At 46.0% G+C, this 23,322-nt stretch overlaps 1 protein-coding gene across 9 annotated transcripts in view; it reads left to right on the top strand.

Moving 5' to 3' along the window:
• The window catches only part of ACSL1 (acyl-CoA synthetase long chain family member 1), a 511,045-nt gene that overhangs the window by 335,152 nt on the left and 152,571 nt on the right, over positions 1-23,322 (top strand). For all 9 annotated transcript variants that reach the window (XM_078678020.1, XM_078678028.1, XM_078678025.1 and 6 more), the window contains exons 8-9: positions 21,492-21,524; positions 21,630-21,681. In XM_078678020.1, the coding sequence (XP_078534146.1) occupies positions 21,492-21,524; positions 21,630-21,681 (85 nt within the window). The remainder of the gene's footprint in view (positions 1-21,491; positions 21,525-21,629; positions 21,682-23,322) is intronic.

The following is a 23,322-nucleotide window of genomic DNA, read 5'->3' as shown; positions in this document are numbered from 1 at the left end:
TCCAAGTTTCCATGTGATCAAGCCACCATTGTAAATCTTGACTAACTTCTAAAGGTAGTTTAATTTAAATTGAGAAAAAAGCCTTTTTTCAGATAAATGATTTAGTCTTTAAAAGGCATAATAATGCAAAGGTCCCAGGAAAATAGCTTGAATAGACCATGCTAAAAGACCCACTCACTATTCGAGCAAGCCACAAAGAGTTATTAAATTCCATGAACCTTTCGAATTTCTTTTTTTGCTAGCTCAAGTCTTCTGAATTGGTAAAGATTGTCACTGAAACAGTCTGTGGCAAATCCTAAAAATGTCATCTGCTTTGAAAAAGAAGATCTGACTACTTTTTGTTGATGAAACCTAAATTCTGGAGGAAAGAAATAGTCCAGTTTAGATGTTCAAGAAGAATGGAGGTGTCTTGTGAGCTATGCAAAATGTCATACAGTTATACCAAAATGAGCTCCTCCTGCTCTTCGGAATTCTACCACAGGTTTTAATAACTTGAAGAACCAAGGAGCTGAACAATGACTGAATGGGAGTCCCAGAAATCTGTATTTTTGATATCTGCATTGGAATTGAAGGTGACTATGTGGAGCTTAAATAGAATGAATTAACTAAGCATCTTTGAGATCCAAGCTAGCCATGAAGTCTCCTTTCCTTAATTTTGATTGCTTAGAAGATTGATCCCCTCCATCCTGAAATGCCTTTAAAGAATTGAAGTCTTTAAGATTTATTACTACTCCAAAGCCTTCTAATTTTTTGTCTACTAAGATGTTTCAGAGAAAACCTTTGGTATCTAAAGAAGTTTGACCAATTGCCCATTTGTGAATGAGGGATAATATTTCTTGTCCTATGAATTGTTCTTTTTGTTCTGTGAAAAATCTTTCGATAACTAGTTGGATTGGAGTTGAAAAACATCCTAGATATATCATGAAACAGATTGTAGAACCTATGCATCCTTTGTTAACTTTCTCCAACTGTTTAGAAAAAATGAATTCCCCTCCCAAACTTAGTGGGAAATATGATTAACTCACCTGGAAAGGAATATTGTGAAGAGTTTCCATTAAAGGTTCCACATGGATTATATCCTCTTTGAGCTCTATCTCTTGATGTAAAAAGGTGTTTCCATAACATTAAAACCGGGAGCGTCTACTTTGAGGGACACCTCTGTATGAGGCCTGATTGTGGAAGCGACTGGCGAAATGGCCTCTGCCAGCCCTGGTGAAAAGGTTAGGCTGAAAGATCTTCAAAGGAGACTGTCCTTTATATAAAGAGGTGAAAGTATTTTCAGATTGCAAAACCTCTTTAACACAAGGACATCCAAAGAGTAAACCCCTAACAGAAGGGTCAGCATCGTTTGTTGCTAGATCACATTTTAGGATCTATACATAGCAGAATTGGGCACCTACGTTCAGTAGAAAGCTGTTTGCATTGCCAAATAGACAAATAGTTATTTTGTGCCTATCCTGCAAGAACATCTGCATCTACTTTTCCCCCCTCGTTCTTTTGCTAAAAAAAGCTAAATCTAAAATCGTTGCTATTAGGCCTGATAAATCTATAGTTTGTCTTGACAGGCCTTCCATGATCTAGTAATTTCTTTTTTATGGATCTTTAATGTATTTTCCTAAAATTACAGTTTTAGGTCAATGTCTCTGGTATTGGTGACATGCCCTGGCAGACAAAGTCTAGTACATTCGGCACAGAATCTTTTTAACTTCCTTCAGGAAAGATTTACTTAGTCTGCTCTCCATATAAGCAGCAGTTTTGAGAGATGTAGTCCTTTCTGAAAATGTTGGATGAATAATCTCATCAGGATCAAAAATATAAATTTAATAAAGGAGTACTTTGAGAATTGGAGGAACCTTCTCCTGTTTCCTCCATAATAATCTTCCTCTTTTTTAAAATGGTCTCCACGGTTTATCACCACTGTCCTCATTTGAGACCTCAATCAGTGAATCCAAATGATCTGAAACTGAATCTACATTATCAAAATTGTCATTGAATGAAACCTCTGGGAAACCTCTATATAAACCCTTTTTAAAAAAATTATCCAGGACCTCCTATTTTAAGGTAACATGAAGCCTTCCTTTTCTTTTCCTTTAGATGATGGTAAAATATATAGTAAGGCTTTTAACTGGGTCATTGGGCCCAAAGTGTTAATCATAGTTTTTTTGCATATCATTCTGAACAATCTGCTCCAAAGCAGATTTGTAAGGACCAGTTGTAAAATCTGCAACTTTTTCTGGAGTAATATTGTCTAATATAGAAGTTTTGTTTGGTGACATCGCTAGTATGATCTACTAATATCTGGAATAAGCAACTCAAGCTCCTTAGAAAATGTGTTAAATCATCTTGAATTTTATAGTGTTAACTCGTCTGCCACATACAAAATCTTTATTGAAAATTGTGAGTGAAAAGAAGCAACAGTTAAAAATGTTGGCAATTATTATTACAACATGGTTATTTATAAACACTAGTGATAACAGTGGAAAAAAAGGTTAACATCCTGTTCCGAGGGAACTGGGTGTGGGGGAAGGTGGCGATGGAGGGTGGGGATTAGGTGGAGCTGCAACAGCTCCCAATCGACAGAAGGAACTGTTCAATCAGTTGCCATCTCACAAGGGATCAACACAAAGGTATTTTTATAAACTCCCTTTATAAAAATATAGAAATAGAATTCACTCCCTTTCTAAGTTCGAAAGGATTGTTGCCTGAGAATGGACAACTGAAAAAATGTCAAAATGGCATAAGCTCTGGGAAACTTTAGAAAAACTAACTGGAGCTACCAGTAATGGGGCAACAATGAAATTGTGTGTATGTTATCGCTGATGTAAAGCTGCATGAAAGGAACACTCAACTCCTGAAATAAAAACAATATGAAGCAAACTGCTGTACCAAATAATGTACAACTTATTTATATAGTAGAAATATGTACTTATCATGGCTGCCGAGCGACAAGGAACAGGAAGACTGTTTGGTCTTGTGGATATATATATATATATATATATATATATATATATATATATATATATATATATATATATATATATATATATATATATATATATACTGATTGGTTATACTATCGTGCATTGTTGGGATTTGTAGTTTTTCTACTCATGGGTACTGTAACTTTATTTATTTTCTATTACATTTGTTATTGATGTTGGTTCTGGCTGCTGAGAATAAACAGTGAAGGGAAGAATACAAAATCTGAACCCATCGGTCTGGTCAGAGTCTGGAAACATCACACTGGCTTACAATTGTAACTAGAGATTTCACTACTATTCCCTTCCTCTGAAGGAGAAATAACGTTTGGTAAAGCTGCTTAAACATCAGACTCTCCCTGACCTTCCGCTGACTGAATCGACCTATCCAACATTCTCTGTCTGCAACATTGCATAAAAGTAAATAATTGGGATTTATTTCTGGAAAAGGCTTCTTCAGCAAGTTTTATTCACTAAGCAAGCATTAATAAACATCATAAACACACAGAATCCATATTTCTTAACATAACTTTGCTAGATGCCTCTGAGCAATAAATGGGATTGGCAGTAACCAAATCAGATGGATAGATTCCTCACCTTTTGATTTCCCAAGGTGTCAAACTGGATCCAGAACTTTGTTAGAACAGTAGCTCCTGTTTGCCAGCAGGTGGGACCATTTGACTCTGACTTCCTCGTTGTGGCTCCTGAAGTGCCTTATATGGGTGCCACCTCAGCACAATTGGAAGTTCCTTTTTTCCGATTCCTATGCTGATCCTGAGCTTTGTTTCCAGTAATGCTAGTTTTCACCAATGCTAAATTCACTGAAAAAATAGTGTTAAGGAAATATCCCCTCCAAAAACCACAGGCTTTAAGCAGGGTGGTAATGGATCCACACTGTCTGCCTGTGGTGTCTAGGGATTGGGCACTACTCAATCATACAGCTAATGCTCTCTGAAGCAACCAAAGATGATCCGAGAGCAGGATGCAATGCTATGTTGCAGAACCCAAAAGTCGAAGGTTAAGTCTAGGTACAAGCTGTGCCACGCATGCGAGAAGTCCAAACCAGACTTTTACCCGTCTCACAACATCCACTTTGGAAAAAAGTTGAGCAGTCAGTGGTCCAAGGACACAACCCCAATGATTCTCCTACCATTGTCCTACTCCAAGCCTGTTCTGAGGCAGGTCCTTGGGTGCATCGAATTTGCTGAGCCATCATTGACCCTGCAGCAAATAGAGGGCTTCAAGGAGGCCATGCTGATATTTTAGGGGTCTGCCAGTTCCCTTAGGAGCACCTTCGAGCTCCAGAGATGTGAGGGTCCCCTGTAGACTATGGCATGAACTGGTTCAATGCTGGGACCACTCCATGCAACCACTCCAGCTCATCAGTTCTGGCGACCCCCAGCTCCAGCAGCAGCACTATATTTAAAGTATAGAGCCTCTGTTGTCCCATGCTAGGTCTGTGTCTGGCTATAAGATTACCAAGGCCCAAATTCCAGCACAGTATAACTCCCCCATACCCCCCCCCCCACCCACTGCCGCCACCAGTACAGTTATGGGGTTGATTGGATTCTGACACTCTTTAAGGTCTCAAATAGTACACATGATGAGGCAGGCCATCTGTTACAGCGCATTACACTAATGCTGGCCTATATTTAGATCTACAGGATGCTAGTGGCTTGGATCACTCTATCCTGAGACTCAATTGATCTCAACAGGGTCCTCTGCCTCTTTTATGGGGGTATCCTGCAGAGCAACAGAAGTGTTGGTACTACAGTCATCTAACATGGAGATGAAGACAAACTTGCTGATGGAAATCTTACAGCCCAGACCTTCTCCTTCTAGGCCCTTACTGCTTTTTAATGAGGCCTTGATATCTGCATGTCAAAACCACGCTCCACTTGCTCAGTAAGCCTTCTAGTGGCTAGAGATTATAGGCTCACCTCTGGAAACCTAACTTTTTTAACTCCAACAGACTCTCGAGCTTGGTGGCTCAGGCTTCCACCCAAAAAGTTAATCCCTCCTGTGCCTCTGGATAGAGAGTTGACGGGCATTGATGCATTCAGCAAAAGTCTCTACCTCTGCCCGTTTTGTAAGAGATGACCATATCTGCATTCTAGGATACTTCTACAAGCATGCGTTATGGGACAAGGCCCGTGAGAAATTATCAGCCGTTACAGATAAATACAGTACCTCCTTTGCTCAGAAAGTCAAGCCTGACAGTAGGCCCCAAAGCGCTGCCCACAGTCAGTCGTGTCCAGGTCAGCTGTCACAACATTTTGCTGAGTACTATTTCCAGTTTGACCTATTCACCAGCAATGCAAAAAAATCTGAGGATACTCCTGAAGTCTTGTCTGTCATCAAAGGGGCAGTCCTTGCAACCCTTGCAGCAGCCTACGGCCTTTTTTCATTGCTCAAGAGGACGTGGTGGTGACAGAGCACATGGCACCACAATAGGCAGCATTTTTCCTGGGGGTGCAGAGCTTCTGAGTATAAAGGTGATCAGGGCCGGACTGGCCCTAGTGGGCACCGGGTGTTTCCCCAGTGGGCTACCAGGGTAGGGGCCGGTTTTGGGCCCTTGGGGGCCGATTTTGTCACAGGGTGGTTTTTGCAGAATAGCTGTAATATTGGCCGCTGTAACGAAATCTGCCAAAACTGGGCGTGTCAAATAGCTCGGCCACACCCCCAAACCCCTGGGGGGCGGCCGAGCACTTTGCCAGGGCCGGTTTTGGTTCCCAGTCTGGCCCTGAAGCTGATGAGCTGCTGAGGTGAGGAGCTGTGCTTCTGATGGTCATGCTGGGTTGCTGAGCTGTTGCAGAGTGGCTACAATGCTACTGCAGTCGTGCATGGTACCATGCACCAGGCGTTAGACTAATGCATTTTAGTGTGGTGCTCCGCATCCCCACACTGAAATGCATTGTCACACGTAATGCATATTAGTCTCTGGTTGTCAGTCTAAAGAAAGCGCGCTGCAAACAGTACGCTGGCTGCTTCTGCAGGCTTAAGGCCTCTAAGCAGGCTCACAGTGAGTGGCAGTGCTGCTAAGATGTATCTTTTCCCTCCCTGTTTGACTGGTAGGGGGTGGCAGGACTCATTTCTTCCTGCCCAGTTTGCGAGCTAGAACTTCGGATCAGTTGGTGCTTCAGTTTGTTCAACAAGGCTATGCCCTCCCCTTTATATCCACGTTTGTTCCCCATATTTCCCATCCATTTTTGTACAGACGTCAGCAGATCACCCCTCTGTTCTTGTGCAGATAGTGCAGTCCCTTCTAGGCAAAGGGACCACAGGTCGAAAAGTAAAGGTGGGCAGGAGATGCTACCCGTGTTATTTCATCGTACCTAAACAAGATCAAGGACTGTGGACCTTTGACTTTTGAACAACTTCCTTTGGAAGGACATGTTCAAGATGTTTACTTTACCCAAGTTCTTTTGGCCTTGGTTCCAAGGGACTGGATGGTGTCCTTTTGACTTGCTGGGCTTATATTTTATGTGCCTGTCCTCCCGACCAACAGACTATTCCTGGGGTTCATTGCCTTTAACCTCACCTCTGTCCCTTGATTGTTCAAAAAGATGATGGCCGTGGTATCTGCCCATCTTTGCAGGTTGAAAATGTGTATTTCTGTACCTTGACGATTGACTGCTGAAGGGGGATTCACTGCAATCTTTCGCGTACAACTTACAAACAACTGTGCCAGAGATTTTCTTCATGGAGGGATATCCTGGACACCATAGCGTTTATGGCCTTTACCCCCTGCAGCGAGACGCGTTCAGGTTATGATCCTGATGCTTTGGGCACACTTCTATGTTCCAGCATGGACGGTTCTGAAGATTCTTGGTCTCCTGCATTCTGTTGGTCCCACATTCCAGTTGACTCCAGGCCATGTGTGGAATCTCGCTCTGCAATTGGCTCCACACTGGTGCAACCTTTCAGACTGCATCCAGGGATTTTCATTGGTGGCTGTCTGGCACTAATTTGATGTTCGCAGACCATTCTACTTATCTAACCCGGAGCTGACAGTAGTGACCAATAGATTTCCTCTGTTTTTTGGGGGCGGAAGGCAGCATCTGGGAGAAGGGACAATTGGGGTCCTTTGCCACCATTTGAACAAACACTTTAAAACAACAGTGGTCCCTTGGAACGAAGGTAATTATGAACAATAAATTTAGACTGTCGTAACTATATTTGTTTGACATATCCAGCCGGACAGAGGTCTGATATTTACTTCTGAGCAATTATGGCAGTATTTTCAGCAATACACAAAGTGGGGCACAAGCTTGTGCCCTACTTAACACAAAAACACATACAATCAAGAGCTGAACAGAGAACAGGGGGATTTTAGGCAAGAGCTTAAGGTTCGTTGCACTGAGAATTAGACTATCACAGTTCAACAAAAAGTAACAACAATACCTTCATACTTTTAGTACACACAAAGTTCGACTTGTATAAGGTGTTTTCAGAGTGTCAACGGCGTTTCGATCCGCCTAAGTGATATGCGGATCATCAGGACATAATTACTATGCCTAAAAGTCGGAAGCCTCAATTGCCTATGGGAAGGAAGGAGGGAAAATACAAACATTCAGGGATTAGGATTTCCACATTAAGTGCAATTAACAATGAAGGTGACAAAACTCTGCATGCACAGGCAGACAACGGAAAGTGAGCCTAGTGCAGAAGGTGTGGTGAAACATTGTTCAACAATTCTTTACCAGACTGACAGCCAAATACACTGAGAAGCAGTATCTAGAGATGAATATTACAACCAAAAACGAGAAATACCATCGGCTAAATAGGGGGCAATTCAACGGAGGTACATGCACTAATAACCAATCGACCGGTCTGCTTGGATAAGACCGAACGGCTACTTGTAATATGTGCAACGCTTATAAGGATAATGTCTGAGAAGCCCATTCAGAAAAGGAAGTGCAACAGTGAGGTGAACAGCATGCTGGCTTACCGAATCAGTTTGGCGGGACGTGGCAAGGTAGGACAGTGTTTGAGATCCGGATGAGGGGATTAGCAGGTCAACCAACTCACTATTAAGGAGCGGTACGCGGAAACCTACAACCAATTGGAACGATTAAGGGGTGAAAACACGGTGTCCACGTAAGACACGCGCTAAGAATTATGCTCACCTAATGTGTTCCACGGGATACGCGGCAGCCCGGTAGCCTGTGGGAAGGTAAGGATTAATAGGGGGGGGGGCCTGCAACAGCCAATTAAACCGTATTGTCACGGGCGTAGAGGGACTTACCAGAATCTGTGATCCTAGGCTGCGCGAATGCGGGTCTTGTGAAGGAATGTTCACGGGACAAGTGGCGGCAAAATGGCCTAAGGGAAAAGCGAGGGAGTAATAAATACCGGATACGTATTCTGACCATCCGTGTGGTGGTGAGGTCATGCAGGGGAGCGGGACTCACTGGACGCGATGACAAGGTTCTGCACAATCGCGGGTTCTGTGAAGTGAGGGCAGCGTTCGTGATACGGAAGTACACTAGTTAGGGTGGGCGTGACCCTAGTGTGATTGGTTCCGATCAACATGTGATCAGGATAGGAAGTGAAGAAGGACGAGGAAGTAGTGGTAGTAAACGTGGCGGTCATCTTAGGAAGTAGGCTGGAGTGAAGTGAAGCAGTGAAATGGAAAGGGAAAATGCATACTGTTAGAATATGTATACAATTGGTTCATTATATCAAGGGGTCAATCATACATAGAGCAGAAGATTGAACGATTCAATCATATTAGAGCAGTCCAATCCTCAAGGAGGTTTAGTCCTGTATTCAAGCTGTCAGTCTTTAAAATCCATTTAAGTTGCTCCTTGTTCAGAATCCTCGTAATATCACCACCTCTGGGGTGCAATTTTACGGCAGTAATGACAGTCCAACGAATATCATTTTCTGAATGTCCACTTTGCAGGAAATGCTCAACCAGTGGAGCGTTTGCGGTTTTACATCTTATCCTGCTTCGGTGTTGGGAGATGCGTAGGCGGATTTTCTGGGTGGCTTGTCCCACGTATATCTTATTGCAATTCGTGAATACTTTTAGTTCATTCTTTTTTTTTTTTTTTTTTTTTTTTTTAAAGACGTTTATTTAATATTCCAGTTGTACACAGCGTCTTGCACACAACCCGGAGGCTGGCCGCTATTTATCATACAAAATTATCATGACAGTAATACAATGTTAACGACCATCCCTGCCCCGTTGCTGAATATGGATACAACATCTGGATTTATTCGGATAACAATATTCACTGAACTAGTCCGTCTTATTTTATATAAAACAACCATAACTTGTCTCTATCACCAAGAGGATTAAATCATTCGATGTCCACATCCTACAGGGTTATACATCACTAGCATTGGTAAACGGGTCCTAAGCACACATCATACTATGGAACAATCCCTATCACAAGCTACACCACCCGCCCTGTGTGGCACTCTCCGTGCCTTCTCCCATCTAGCACGACACACCTCATAATTCCACCCACGAACCCCCCCTAGGTGAAGCATAAGCCTCAGGCGCCAAATTGCATTTCCCTGAACCACTGCTCAGCAGACGTAGTCCCAAAGAAGCCCCCCTCTGAGTTCCAAAACATAGTGAAGGCCAAGACAGAGCACAGTCATCCCCTCTACAGGTCATCATCAGGTTCTAGCAGTTCTTCCGGGGGGTCACATAAGTTCCCTCGATATTCGTTCCAATTATTCCATATTTTTGACCATTTCTTAGGGCATCCTCTATGCACATATACTGCTTTCTCTGCTACCATTGCAGCATCCATATCGTTACACCACCGAGTACATGAGGGTTTCACACCAGATCCCCATCTCCTAGCAATGTTACGCTTTGCAATGGCCATCCTCAGTGTCGCCCAGAGTTGCAATCCCTTGTTCATATCAGTTGGTGACCAGATATTCAGTATACAACACTTAGGTTCATTCTGCAACACCACCCCCGTCGCCTCCGATATCTCAAACAATACCTCCTCCCAATATGTTTGTATTTTGGGGCATTCCCATAGGGTATGAAAGAAGGTCCCTGGGGATCCACAACCTCTTAGGCAAGTAGGTTCCAGGGTGCGCCCTAGCTTGTGCAGTAGAGTACGTGAATAGTACACTCTATGTAGTACTTTTAATTGTACCAGTTTCAGTCGCGATGGTATGGTGGTCTCCCTGGGTGATGCCAGTGCATGTAACCAGTCCTCATCCGCTATGTCCCCCAGATCCACCTCCCATCGACTGCGCAGGACCACCGTGGGGTCAGGGAGATTATTGACGAGCTTCCGATACGTAAGGGAGATCGCCTTCTTATCCAGGTGGTCAGTGAGGAGTCTATCCTCCAGGGGGGAGGATGCAGGAAGTATTGTACCAGATGGGATAGCTCCCTGCAAGGCATGTTTGATTTGTGCATAACGGAAGCGTTCATTTACCCCCATTCCATACTTCTCTTGTAGGGCAGGGAATGAAATAATCTCCCCTCTGATCCAAAGGTCTCCAATTGTCGAGATGCCAATTAGATCCCACTTCCTGAAACCTTTCGAATTTGACAGCGTGCCAAGTTTGCGGGTATCCCAGAGTGGCGTAGCAAGTGTAAGAACCCCCTCCCACCCCAGAGCTCTCTGCGCAGTGTGCCAGATCTTGATTGTGTGAGCCGTGGGGCCCGTGAGTGTGTGGCGGCGTTTGTCAAAATACAGCGCCCTCATAAGTTTGTCTGGGGGCAGGACGGTCCTGTCAAGAGCGTAGGCCGGATCTTTTTGCGGGGCATGAATCCACTGATTCACCACCATAAGCTGAGCTGCCCAGTAATACAATTTGACATTCGGTAAGGCAATGCCCCCATCGTACCAACTACGTGTCAATTTAGCCTGTGCTATGCGGGCCGCCTTACCGTCCCATAAGAGTGCGGTGATCTCTGCATCGACCGATTTGAGGTAAGTAATTGGGACCGGAAATGGGGTGTTTTGCAAGACATAGAGGAGTCTAGGAAGTGAGAGCATTTTAAAGAGGGCCGCCCTGCCTAGTAAAGTCAACGGAAGGGAGCGCCAGTGCTTCACATCCGACTTCAGCCTTTGCAGAGGTTTCAGCAGGTTTTCTTCCATAAAGACTGTGACCTGTGGGGTGACGAATATGCCGAGATATTTAAACCCTCTGGTTACGGTTTGCAAGGTGCAGCCATGGGGTAGTGTGGGCGTTGAACCGCGCAGGACATACAAGAGCGATTTTGCCCAGTTAATTGTATATCCCGAGACCTCTCCGTAGGTCTTAAGTATGGTCATTAGTGTCGTTAGGGACGGGGTTGGAGACATTAAATACAGCAGCACGTCATCCGCATAGAGGGAGATGCGGTCTTCCCATCCCTCTCCCCATGATATGCCCCGGATCTGTGGATCCATACGGATTTTCACCGCCAGCGGTTCTAGTATGAGGGCGAATAATAGCGGGGATAGGGGGCATCCCTGTCGTGTGCCGCGACCCAAAGAGATCACTCGTGACGTGTGCCCATTCGCAACGATCTGTGCCAGGGGTGCTGTATATAGGAGCCTAACCCAGCCACAGAATTTAGGGCCAAAGCCCATTTTCCTGAGCACCGCAAAGAGGAACGGCCACTCCACAAGATCGAATGCCATGGTTGCGTCTAATGAGAGAATTGCGGCATCCTCCCCGAGTAAAGGAATGCGGTGTAGTATCCCATTAAGACGCCGCAGATTAAGGGAGGTGTTTCGCCCTGGCATAAAGCCGGACTGGTCGGGGTGGACAAGTGTCGTGAGGTGGGGCTGCAGACGCTGAGCGAGGAGTTTCGCTAGCACTTTAGCATCCGCGTTCATCAGCGAGATCGGCCGGTATGAGGATGTCAGGTCAGGCGGTGTACCAGGCTTGTGTATGGTGACAATAGTGGCCAACCTCTGATCCGGCGAGAGGGAACCCCGCTCCAAGCAGTCTGAATACATGGGAAGCATATGTTGGGTAAGGACTGATGACATCGTTTTATACAGTTCGATTGGTAGGCCGTTAGGTCCCATCGCCTTCCCAGTGTTTAGGGCTGCTAGGGCCAGCCCCAGCTCCTCCCCCATTAGGTCATCTTCTAGTGACTGTGCATCTTCCTGCGAGAGTGTGGAGAGAGGAATGTCATGCAGGAAGTGTGCGCAGTTATCCTCCGATATTCCGGCACGTGCTGTGTACACTGATTCATAGTAAGAGGCGAGTTCCTCCACTATTTCAGCGGGAGAGGTTGTGTGCGTGCCATCTGAAAGTGTTAAGGTCGCTATCCATCTACTCGCCCTTTCCTTCCTCTCAATCCATGCCAGCATTTTCCCGGTCTTATCCCCTAATTCATAGACTCTGTGTAACGTATCAGTTAACCTCGACTTTGTCATGGCCTCTGCATACGCTCTGAATTCCTGAGATGCTAACGTCAGTGTGTGTGCTGAGTCCTCCGTGGGGTCAGAGGCGTGCGCCAACTCCGCGGACTGGACCGCCGTTTCGAGTGACTCGATGGCTGCCCTCTGTGCTGCTTTATGCCTAGTGATAGTGGAGATAGCTTGTCCCCTGATCACTGTCTTGTATGCCTCCCACAGTAACGACGGTGAGTCGACCGAGCCCACATTGTCTTCGAAGTAATTAGTGGTAGCCGTCTTTAGTACTTTAGAAATGGTACAATTCTTAAGATACCCAGGATAGTTCGGATAAATCCGTTGCCGTCTGGTGGGGTGTACTGTGTAGGTGAGTAGCACCGGGGAGTGGTCAGATATCCCCCGTGGTAAGTGTTCAATGGATGCAATCTTTTCTGGGGGAACGGCTAGTGTCAGTAGGTAGTCTAATCGGAAAAGACTATAATGTACTCCCGAAAGAAAGGTGTAATGTCGATCTCGGGGATGCTTGAGTCTCCATATATCTAACAAACCCAGTGCATCCAAGAATTCTCGGAACAGGTGATCCGCCCTGGTAGCCTCCCGAGGAGGCTGTCGATCCATAGCAGCGTCTAGTACCGCATTGAAATCGCCTCCGATGATTAATTCCCCTTCCGGGAGTCTAAGCAGCAAGTTGCCCAGGTCTTGGAAAGCCCCTTGATGCAACGCCGGGGGGATGTAGACCGTCAGTACATTGTATGGCCGTCCCTCCCATTGGCAACTGATCGCAGCAAAGCGTCCCTGGTCGTCAGCCCATGTGTGTTTAATAAGTAGGGGTGCAGTTTTGGAAACCAGGATACCGACTCCACGCGAACCAGAGGAGAATTCAGCGTGGGTGACCATTTTAAATCCCCAGCGGTTAAGGGCCTTACAGGCTGTACCCACCAGATGTGTCTCCTGGAGTAGTACTATTGTCGGCGCCTTTCTCTTAAGAAATTGGAGGACCAAACCCCGTTTAATTTTGTGGCCCAGCCCATTGACATTCCAGGAGATGATAGTGAGTGGGGGGGTAACCAGTGATTGTGAGTGGGGGTGAGGCGTTAACAAGTTTTGGTCAGCCATGGGTGTAGGAGCTCTTGTGTGTCAGTGGCGCTGAATATAGCATGCGGACCGGGGTCCAACAGTGCGTATGGGAAGTTCCGTCTGTGCCAAGGAAGAGTGCTTGGCGTCGCGCTGAGGCAACATAGAGAGTGTTCTGTGCTAGAGTGTAGAGCTGGCCTAGATAGGAACCTGAGACTATGGGCACATTGGGATCCAATTACTGAACAATCATTGTTTACTAAGTGCCGGGGCGGCAACGCCCCCGAATAAGACACTCGGACCGGGGTCCCACACCATCTATCGTATCGTGTATTGCACAGAGCGGTTCCAACCCCCCCCCCCCCCCTGTCTAGCTAGACGGTCCCTGGAGAACACCGGGCTCACCAGGAAGCCTCGTCTGTGGCGGCATTGATGACCTAGCAGTGTGTAGTGGTGCCAGAGTAATTGCCCTGTGGACGTGTGTACATATAACCCTAGAAAAAACATGAGACTCAAAAGAGAACAATAGAACTTTGCAAACAATCCCCCCTGCCCATCCCCCCTCCCTGCCTCCCTGCTACACGGACATAGAACCGCCCGCTTCCCCAACTTAGCAGAGTGCCTACTCCCATTTCTCCCCAATGTACTTGCTTGCGGGGTAAGTGTTCCGTGGCTCGAGCGACCCCATCAGTCACAGTCTGCTCTTCTCGTACATAGTCCAACGGCCGCCCTTTCACCTCACGTTGCCACCGATGGATCTTACAGCGCCAGTAAGGAACTCATATGTCAGGACCGTGTTCGTCGGCTTCCGGCCCCTCCTCCAACTCCCTGTCCCGATTTTCGGGGGTCGATGTCGGTGAAGCTCCTGCATTGTCGACTCGATGGTTTCGCTGGTCTCTGCCCTTGCGCCTAGTTGTTTCCACACGACGCCAACCGTCCAGCCAATCCCACGCCGCCTCCGGGGTATCAAAGAACCAGGCTTTATGGTTATCTATGACCCTCAATTTCGCCGGGAACAGCATCGAATAGGGCAATTCCTTTGCTCGCAAGGCCTGTTTTACCTCCATGAAGGTCTTGCGGCGTCGGGCCACCTCGGCAGTATAGTCAGGAAAGAAGGCCAACGTGGAGTTTTGTATTTTGATGGGTGGGGAATTCCGAGCCGCCTGGAGTATGACATCCCTGTCCCGGAAATTGAAGAGCCTGGCCAGGACAGGCCTTGGCGTCGCTCCCGGTTTCGGCGTTCCACCTGGGACCCTGTGTGCCCTCTCCACCGAGAAGAAGTTCGATAGACCTTTCGGTTTCAGTTCCGTCTTGATTAGGTCTTCTATGTAAAGGTCCATCGCCCGTTTGCCTTCCGACTCCGGTAGGCCAAGGATTCGGACATTGTTACGCCTAGCCCGCCCCTCCTGATCGTCCAGCCTGTCCTGCAGCTTCTTAGTGACCGCCTCCATCCGTTCCACGGTCAGCTGCAGGTCGGAGGTGTCCTCAACCAGGGATTTCGTGACCACTTCAACCTGCGCCACCCTCTCGGTCATCTTGTGAAGGTCCGCCCTCAGTAATCCGACGTCCGAGGAGATGGCCCCCACTGTAGTTTGGACATTAGTGAGCGTCCTCATTAAGTCCTCGAGTGTCACCTTTTTCCCTCCTTCACCTTCGGGGCTTTTTCCTGCGGACGAGCGTACTTCTGGGTGTTGCGAGGGGGTTTTCTCGAACGCGAATTTGTCCAGCCTCGACTGAGCAGTGTTGTGTCGCGTTCCGTTTCCCGCCATTCCACCGGCCTTTCGTGGGCCGTCAGGCGTGTCAGCCCTGGCTAGTGTCCTGACAGTTTCTTGGCCCCCTGAGGATCAGGCGTGCAATTAGGACGGTCCGCTGACGAGGCAGGCCCGGTCAGGCGTCAGGGGCAGGCTCTGAGACTGGCACAGCGGATGGGATCCCCCAGGTCCGAGGTCGGCTAACGCGGCGAACCAAGACAGAACGGGGGATGAGATGAGGCTTGGACAGATGGAAACCTCAATGCAGAGCGCCTGGTGATTTGCAGGCCGCTTCGCCACAGCGTGCTCACCGTCACCCCGGGCGATCAATGTCTCAGAGGAATGAGGGCGCACACAATGGTCAGTACTTGCTCTCCATGTAATGGGGGATCCCTTCAGGTTCAATGCGCCCCCTCAAAGTTTTGTCCGGATCGCAGCACTGGCTGGTGCACGCGCTACATAGCCCACAGGACGGCAGCCCCGGTCCGGGGCGTATCTTCACTCGCTCGCCCCCAGGCACGAATCCGGTATGCCGGCACCTCACCAGCTCGGACCCCCGGCCCGGCAACAGCGTATGTTAGGTCGGCTCCGCAGGATGGACGGTACGCCTGGTAGCAAACGGTCGGGTTTGCCCCGTCACCGCAGCAATGGATTGCTCACCTCTCGCTGGTAGTACAGGCGGTGTCAGGGGGGGGCGAGGGGAGGATCAAGCCACAGCGGCAGTCTCACCCACCCTCACAGATGTCGCCGAGTCCCCGGCCTCAGGACGTTCTCCACCGGCCCCTTCGACCACATCCAAGTCAAGGGAGGGGGGGTGGTGGTGCGGGGGGGGTCGCCGACCCACCTCAGGAGCGCGCCGTCACTGGTGCACACGTCCGTTGTGCAACGCAGGATATTTCCTCCGGGCTATGGTCGGAGCCGCTATGCGGGAGCTTCCGGTCCGGTCTCCCGGCGGCCCTTCACTTCCGGCCGGATGGGGCTGCAGGACAGGCCGGTGCAGCCACGATGCGGGCAGGCCGCAGGTAGGCGCTCCACCGCGGGGCAGTTGCCGGTGTCGGAGCAACACCGGAGTTGTGGCGGAGGACGCCGCTTGGAACCCTTTCACAGAAGCAATCGCCTGAGCAGCAAAGATAACGGATGAATGCGAGGATAATGATATGGGGTCTCGGTTACCACGGAGCTCCTCTGCTAGTCAGCCATTCCAGTCGGCTGCTAGCCACGCCCCCTTTAGTTCATTCTTGATGTCCTTAAATTCTCCTTACATTCAATGGTGAATTCCCAAACCACACAATTACCGCATTTAGAGTGACCCCTTAGTGGTGCTAGGGACCAGATGTCATGTAGGGTTGTAGGGTTGAATTGTAATTTTTAGTCGTGGGCAGAGCAGCGCGGACCAATTGATCTTTAATATTACTGCTTTTCTTGAAAGCAAACAAAGGCATCTCCAGATCAAGAGTCCCTGCTTTCAGAATTGGCCAGTTTTTTCTAATAGTTTTACGAATGGCATTAGATACTGGCGTGAAAGTAGTGACACATACTAGGTGCTCAGTGTCTGTTTTGGGTTCCAGTAGGGTGTCACGTGGACAATACCACGCCCTTTTCATCGCGTTCCGCACAAGGCAACACGGGTATCCTCTGAAGAGGAGTTTGGTGCATAGTGTTTTAGACTCAGTAAAGTAGTCAGTTTTGAGAGAACAGTTTCTCCTAATCCTCAGGAATTGTGAGTAGGGAAGACTGTCTCTGAGTGCGCGGGGGTGATTACTACTATAGCTAAGCAGTGTGTTCCGCACCGTGGGCTTGCGAAATAGGCCTGTTATCAGAATACCATCAGTGTGTTTGATAAGTCTAAAAAAGGAATCGATGTCTTGTCATGGGTAAGGGTGAATCTGAGTCTACTGCAATTATTTAACCAGTGGAGGAATGATTCTAGAGTGTCCACTTCGCCTTTCCAGATGAGGAAAATATCGTCTGTAGTGCTTCCGTTTAATTATGCAAGAGCGGAAAGGGTTGGTATATGGCAGAATGTTATTGTGCTCAAGAGAGTCCATATACAGAATGGCTAGGTTGGGAGCAAAAATGGCCCCCATTGATGTACCGCTCACTTGTTGGTAAAATTGTTCTTCAAAGGTGAAAAAATTCCTCGTAAGACAAACCTCTAGGAGTTGCATAATGAATTGGGTTGGAACTGTGTGTGGTTGGGGTCTCTGATTTAGTATAGTTTGCATTACCATTAAAGAGTCTTTCTGGGGAATGTTGGTGTATAAGGACTCTACGTCCAATGTACACCAAATCCCATTTGAACAAAAGCACCACATTTACTTGCTGAAGCTTCAGCCCATTCTAAAAGCTTATATCCCATTAGTCAAAGAGAAGCTGCTCCTGATCTTAATAAACAACCTGGCTACCATGTTGTATTGCACCAGAGTGGTGTAACAATAATGGATCCTGTGCAAGGATTCCCTGTATAGTTGGTAATGTCTGGACTTTCAAGGGAGCTTCCAAACTTCAAACCATTTGGCAGGGTTGCTAAAAATCGGAGCACAGGAGCTCTTCAGAGTTTGACTGGGGCATCACGAATAGCATCTTCATCTAGAGGTAGCTTGTGGGATCATTGCCCTTGGTTGGATTATTTTTCTGTCCACTGCAGAGAACACTTGATTGAGCTTACTCTGCTCTGAGGTTTCCACCAAGAGGTTCCTGGGGAGATGCATTCTGTCTGTAGTTGGATGCAGGTCGCCTGAACACCTTTCAACTGGTTCCACTCCTGCCTTGAGTTATGAAGATCTGGACAAACCAGGCTCAGTCCTAAACGCTCCAAATTAGGCCAGGAGTGTTATACCCCAATCTGTTAAACCTGCGCATTTGCTGCCTTATTCAACGAAATCTGTCTCTGGATCGGCGGGGGGAGCCAAGGTCCTTCTTCTGAATCTCTACAACGTGCACCTCCATGCATGGACCTTAAGCAGCACCAGCAGAGCAGATTTGATTTATCCGGTTGTAGTAATGACTTATCTTTGCAGATCAGCAACAGTCTGCCAAATTCTGTTTATTCAGGTCATGGTCTGGCGCAGAGATCACCAAGTTGACCATCTGCAAGCCAGACTGTCAGATGTTTTGTTGTTTGCTCGATTTGCATTTGCAGTGGGCACTGTTAAAGGTTATTTTTCAGCCCTTGCGGCCTTAGATTTTACCTGATCAGCCTTTGTCGTTCAAATCACCAGTTGTGAGGTCGTCTTTTTTTATTTTTTATTGCTAAATTATTCTTAAAATGCAACATAGATTCTTAATGTGCAGAACCTTCACTAAAGTGCCAGGGACTGTGTGCTTTTTGAGATGAAAAGAGCTTCTGTTTTTAGCCAATTTGGACAAAGACAAAATGAATGCCAGACCTGTTGGCTTGGCCAATGTTTTTTTTCCGAGAGAGGGAGTGGTTAGCTCCTACGAATGCAAGTCTTAATCACAAATGTATAGAGCTGAAACAGTTTAAACTTTAAGGTGCTAGGGGTAAGCCCCTTCTTTCCACCCCCCTACCCCCCATCCTTTTACACTTAACACCTCTAACACTTTTCTCTCCATAAAATGGTATCCAGGTAACATTTGTCAGTCTTCTTTGCAATGACAAAAATTTGAAAATTGCACGACCAAAACTTTTTTTTCTGAACCTTGCCTGGAGAAGTCTTGCTGTGCTAAGATCATGCCCGTATGAGCTTGCCGAAACTGGTTAAATGCATTTTTTTTTATTTTGTAACTGAAGGTTATTTTTGCTGGCTCTGCATGTTTGCAGTTGGTGGGGAAAATGGGTTGCATTCACCTGGTTTCTCTGCATGGGTGGGAATTTTGTTTTGGACAGAAGCTCAGTGGAAAGTGCAGTCCCTGTTGAGAGGAACTGGTTCATATTGACGCTTGTGAGACTTTTTTATTAAGCGGCAGCTGTTATGGATTCCAGGCATTCCTTCGTTTTGTACTCTTTTAAAGCATTGTCCTCTTGGTGCGCCTTTACTGTATAAACAATGTGGTGGTATTCTTGCGTGGTTAGTACTAGTATTGTGGCAAAGTATTTTGAGGTATGCCGTTATTTTGCATGAGATTCTGTGTTGCAAATTGTTTAGCTAGTGGTTTGAAGTGCACCATGTCAATTTTTGAATGCAGAACTCTGTGTAGCAATCTTAGTCCAAAGAGATATTGACTTCCTAAAAAAACGAGCACACGTGTAAGGTAGGGATGCTTCTGTCAGGGATGGTTGTGCATTGAAAGACAAAGTTGCTTAATATGTTGTAAGTGTATGGTACAGCCGTTAGGGAGCACTATGCAGCCCAAAGCGCAATCGGGTAGTTTTGAGCTAAATGGTCTGGGAACCCACAAGGAGGGTAAGTGCACAGTGTATCGGTGCTGTCAAGAAAGGAAGACATTTTTTAGTACTTGAAAGTTTTACCATTTTAGGAAGGTTTTGGACAAGCTTAAAATGTAGTAATCCATGCAATTTCCATTTGTATATGACAAATGAATAAGTAATCATTTGAAAGTACACAAAGCTAGAAGAGAAACGAAAACTAGGGTAAGCCGGTGCGGTTCATGAAGCTGTTTTTCTTTTCTTAAGGAAAACGTCTCTTCTATTGTATATTACCATGACGGTAGACCTCAAATATATAATTGGAACTAAAATTTAAATCCATTATTGCGTGTCTTATGTATTCGATGGTCCCTAGTTCCCATGATCTTTTGCCTGTTTGTCAATGCATCTAATGTGACTAGATTAATCCTATATTCTGCCCCATTATTTTTGGCCCTGCCTGCCCTCTGATGCATTTGTCATATTCTATTTTGCCTCTATGAACTGTTCTCTCTAAGGATGTTTTAAACAAAAAACTAAAAAAAGGATGTGTGACGTCTGAAATTTCGCAGTTTACAAAATGTTCATCTCCAGTTTTGCCACACTTTCTGGTCAGTTAGATAATTTGAGGAGACACTTGCCATCACTGTTCCACCTCGGCGCAGAGCCTTCAAATTGGCGAAGTTGAGGTGGTGTTGGAGCGAGGCAAAACTTCCCAAGCCTCCTACGTTTTCAGGGTCCGGACTTGTGTAATGGAGAATATATATATATATATATATATATATATATATATATATATATATATATATATATATATATATATATATATATATATATATATATATATATATATATCAAGCCTACCATGGCATGTCTTCTTTTTTTTTTTTTTTTTTTTTGTACCAGGCCCCTCAAATCTTGACATGACTGATCATTTTGATACCAGTGAACACCAATAGATATTGAATTCTGCATAGAGAACCTTCATTTTAAATGCAGGTGACTAAGCCACTCCTGTGTGTAATTGATCTACAAGCAAAAAATACAATGCCATAGCTTTAGACTAAATGGGTTGAATGTTTTGTAGCTGCCATGTGGGCCAATGTCCCATGCAACACCTTCAATTATTCCTAGCTTTTTAGTCCACAACACGCTATATGCTAGAATGTACATATAAGGGGAACCAATTGCTGGTGGCTGAAAAGCTTGGACATGCTGAAGGTGTCACACATTGAGCTTAGCAGATGTGATGTATCAAAAGTTCAACCTACGTCATGTTTTGAATCCTTTGTCCATCCTTGCATATCCTTCATTATATTCCAGCACTCCGTTGTTGCCTTTTTGATTCCTCTTCTTTCCAATAATTTTCGTTCCAGTCCTTTTCAGATGCCAAAGGCCTGCTATGTTCACTTCTCTCTTCTCAGTGCAATAATATTTTAGCAAAGACAACTGTCGGAAAGGCTTCATTATTCCATTATCTACTCACCTTAGAGTCCCGTCTCCTGATCACTCTTCAGTTTTTTGCTGTTTAACTAATGGCCTGGCCAAAACTGTTTGGTATCAGCAACTGATTTTTTTTTTTTTTGTCCAGTTTGTTTTTTTAAATATACCTTGCCCAATGTAGCCTCCAAACTGAGTGTGTCAAGTCATAAACAACTAAAACGTAACGTGCTCCGGAGCTCAATATTTATTTTACTTCACCTGCATGTTTACAAAAATCCCATGGTGACTGGAAGACCAAGTATACTTCCTTGCCCCGTTCCCTCCAAACATGTGTAACCCAGTAGAACTCTTCTATTCCACATATTTCTGCTGAACCAACCAGAGAATGTAAGATTTGGGTTCAACGCATTGAGCAGGATATAACATCTTTTCCTACACAATAAAAACAAGATGGAATATTTTTTAGTCCCATCAATTGTAGCAATAGGTAATATGTAAAGCAGAGATTAAGATTGCAAGTTAACTATTGTTTTCCATGTCCCCATTCATCTTTGTCTTTACTTCCTTATTATAGGATTTAGGAAAAGCCAACCGTCAAAGACCAAAGGTAAGTAATTTATGTATGAATCTGTTTTATCCTGTGTTATGGTTTTGTCAATATGAAGGAATAGAAAACTAAAAATCTACTAATACTTTTTTCTCTTTCATTAAGCCTCCAAAGCCTGAAGATTTGGCAGTTGTTTGTTTTACCAGTGGAACCACAGGTTAATAGTTGCATTATATTCTTTTTGTTTTCATTGCTGAAATTCCATTTACTACTCCAATCTGTTTCTTACTCCAGCATCATGCCATTTCCCTGGTACCTAGAAGAACAGTCTCTGCTGTAAAGATCTGAATGTCTTTGGCAACTGTGTTGTGTACCTTTTTGTTATTTCCTCCTGTTCAGCTAATCTATGTTCAGACACCTAAAATGCCAGAAAAACAATTTTCATCAGTGACAGTGGAGCACCTCAGACACCACATGAAGTGCAAGGACCAACGTGCCCTCTTTAGGGGTATGCTTGTCATCAGTTAGAGCGTGCTTTAAGGAAATACACATAAAACAGATATGTTTGAGGCATGTGTGGCTGTCGATACACATGCTAAGCAAGTCTACCAAGTCAGTCGGCCTGGCCCTGACCGCAACCGGCTCGTCTTCGAGAAAACTGTCAGCACTGAAAATGCTTGCATCGAAACAGGCATCCGGATGGGCACCATCTGCGCCAAAACCACAGTTTATACCAAAGACATCCACTTATACACTCTGCCCTGAAATGGTCGTGCCACTCCTCCATCAGCTCCAAGAATAAATCTGTTGGCCAAAGACATTTAGCAATTCATATCCAGATGGGAAAGATCATCACTTAACTGCTAAAGCTGACACATCCACCAAAAAGACCGCTTTCTTTCCAAGAAGCATTGGATGAAGCCCCAGTTCCTAAAGCAAGGAAGAAAGCAGCCCCTTACCTGTATTTCCATCACCCATCCAGCTTTGCAGGAACCCCTTTCTCCACACTCCTTACATGAAGATTCCCCTGGCATACACGCCATAGGTGTCGCCACTTCCATTGCACAAGGAATTAGAAGGCCAACCCCCGTACCACCACAACTAGACCCTTGGGTCACTTACAATGCTGAGCCCCCAGCAGGTACTGACCCTGATCTTTACCCAGTTCATCCATCTCCTTCAGGGCCGGACTGGCCGTACGGGCACCAGGTGTTCCCCTGTGGGCCAGAAGGGGAGGGGGTGTATCGGTTTTGGTCTGGTGGGGACCATTTTTTTTTACTGGTGGCCGGTTTTGCAGCAGTGCTGCAAAATTGTCCTCTTATAACAAAAGCGGATGCAGCAGCAGTGATCCCGCAAGCACACTCCAGACCCCGCTGGCGAACCCAGTCTTGCCCTGATCTCCTCCTTCAGATGATTGCTCAATTGAAGAGCTACTGGCCAGATCAGCAGCTTCTCACAAGGCTTCTGTCCATTCAGAGCCTATAGATGAGGATCTTTTATTTGAGGCACTTTACTCCACCCAGCACACTACACAAGATCTGCCTATGATAAAAGGTATGTTGCAAAACACTGGGGATATTTTCCAGGACCTTGTCCATGCATGGGTGTGAACTCCCCATGTAGACAACAAATGTAAAGCTTCCCCTTCTGACCCTCCCCCTTACATTTGCGGTCAGCTTCCACCAAACACTGGTTGTCTTTACAGATAGAAAAAGGGCCAACTACCAAACAATCGGAGAAGCGCCCCTCCTGACAAAGAACAAGAGACTAGACGTAGCGGGGAAAAGGGTAGCAACACAATCTGCAAACCAGTGGTGAATTGACAATTCTGTAGGCCTCTTAAGTAGGTATGTCTGAT

Source organism: Lissotriton helveticus, chromosome 2_2, assembly GCF_964261635.1.
Source record: "Lissotriton helveticus chromosome 2_2, aLisHel1.1, whole genome shotgun sequence".
NCBI classification, from domain to species: Eukaryota; Metazoa; Chordata; class Amphibia; order Caudata; family Salamandridae; genus Lissotriton; species Lissotriton helveticus.
This window is presented reverse-complemented; position numbering and strand designations above follow the sequence as displayed.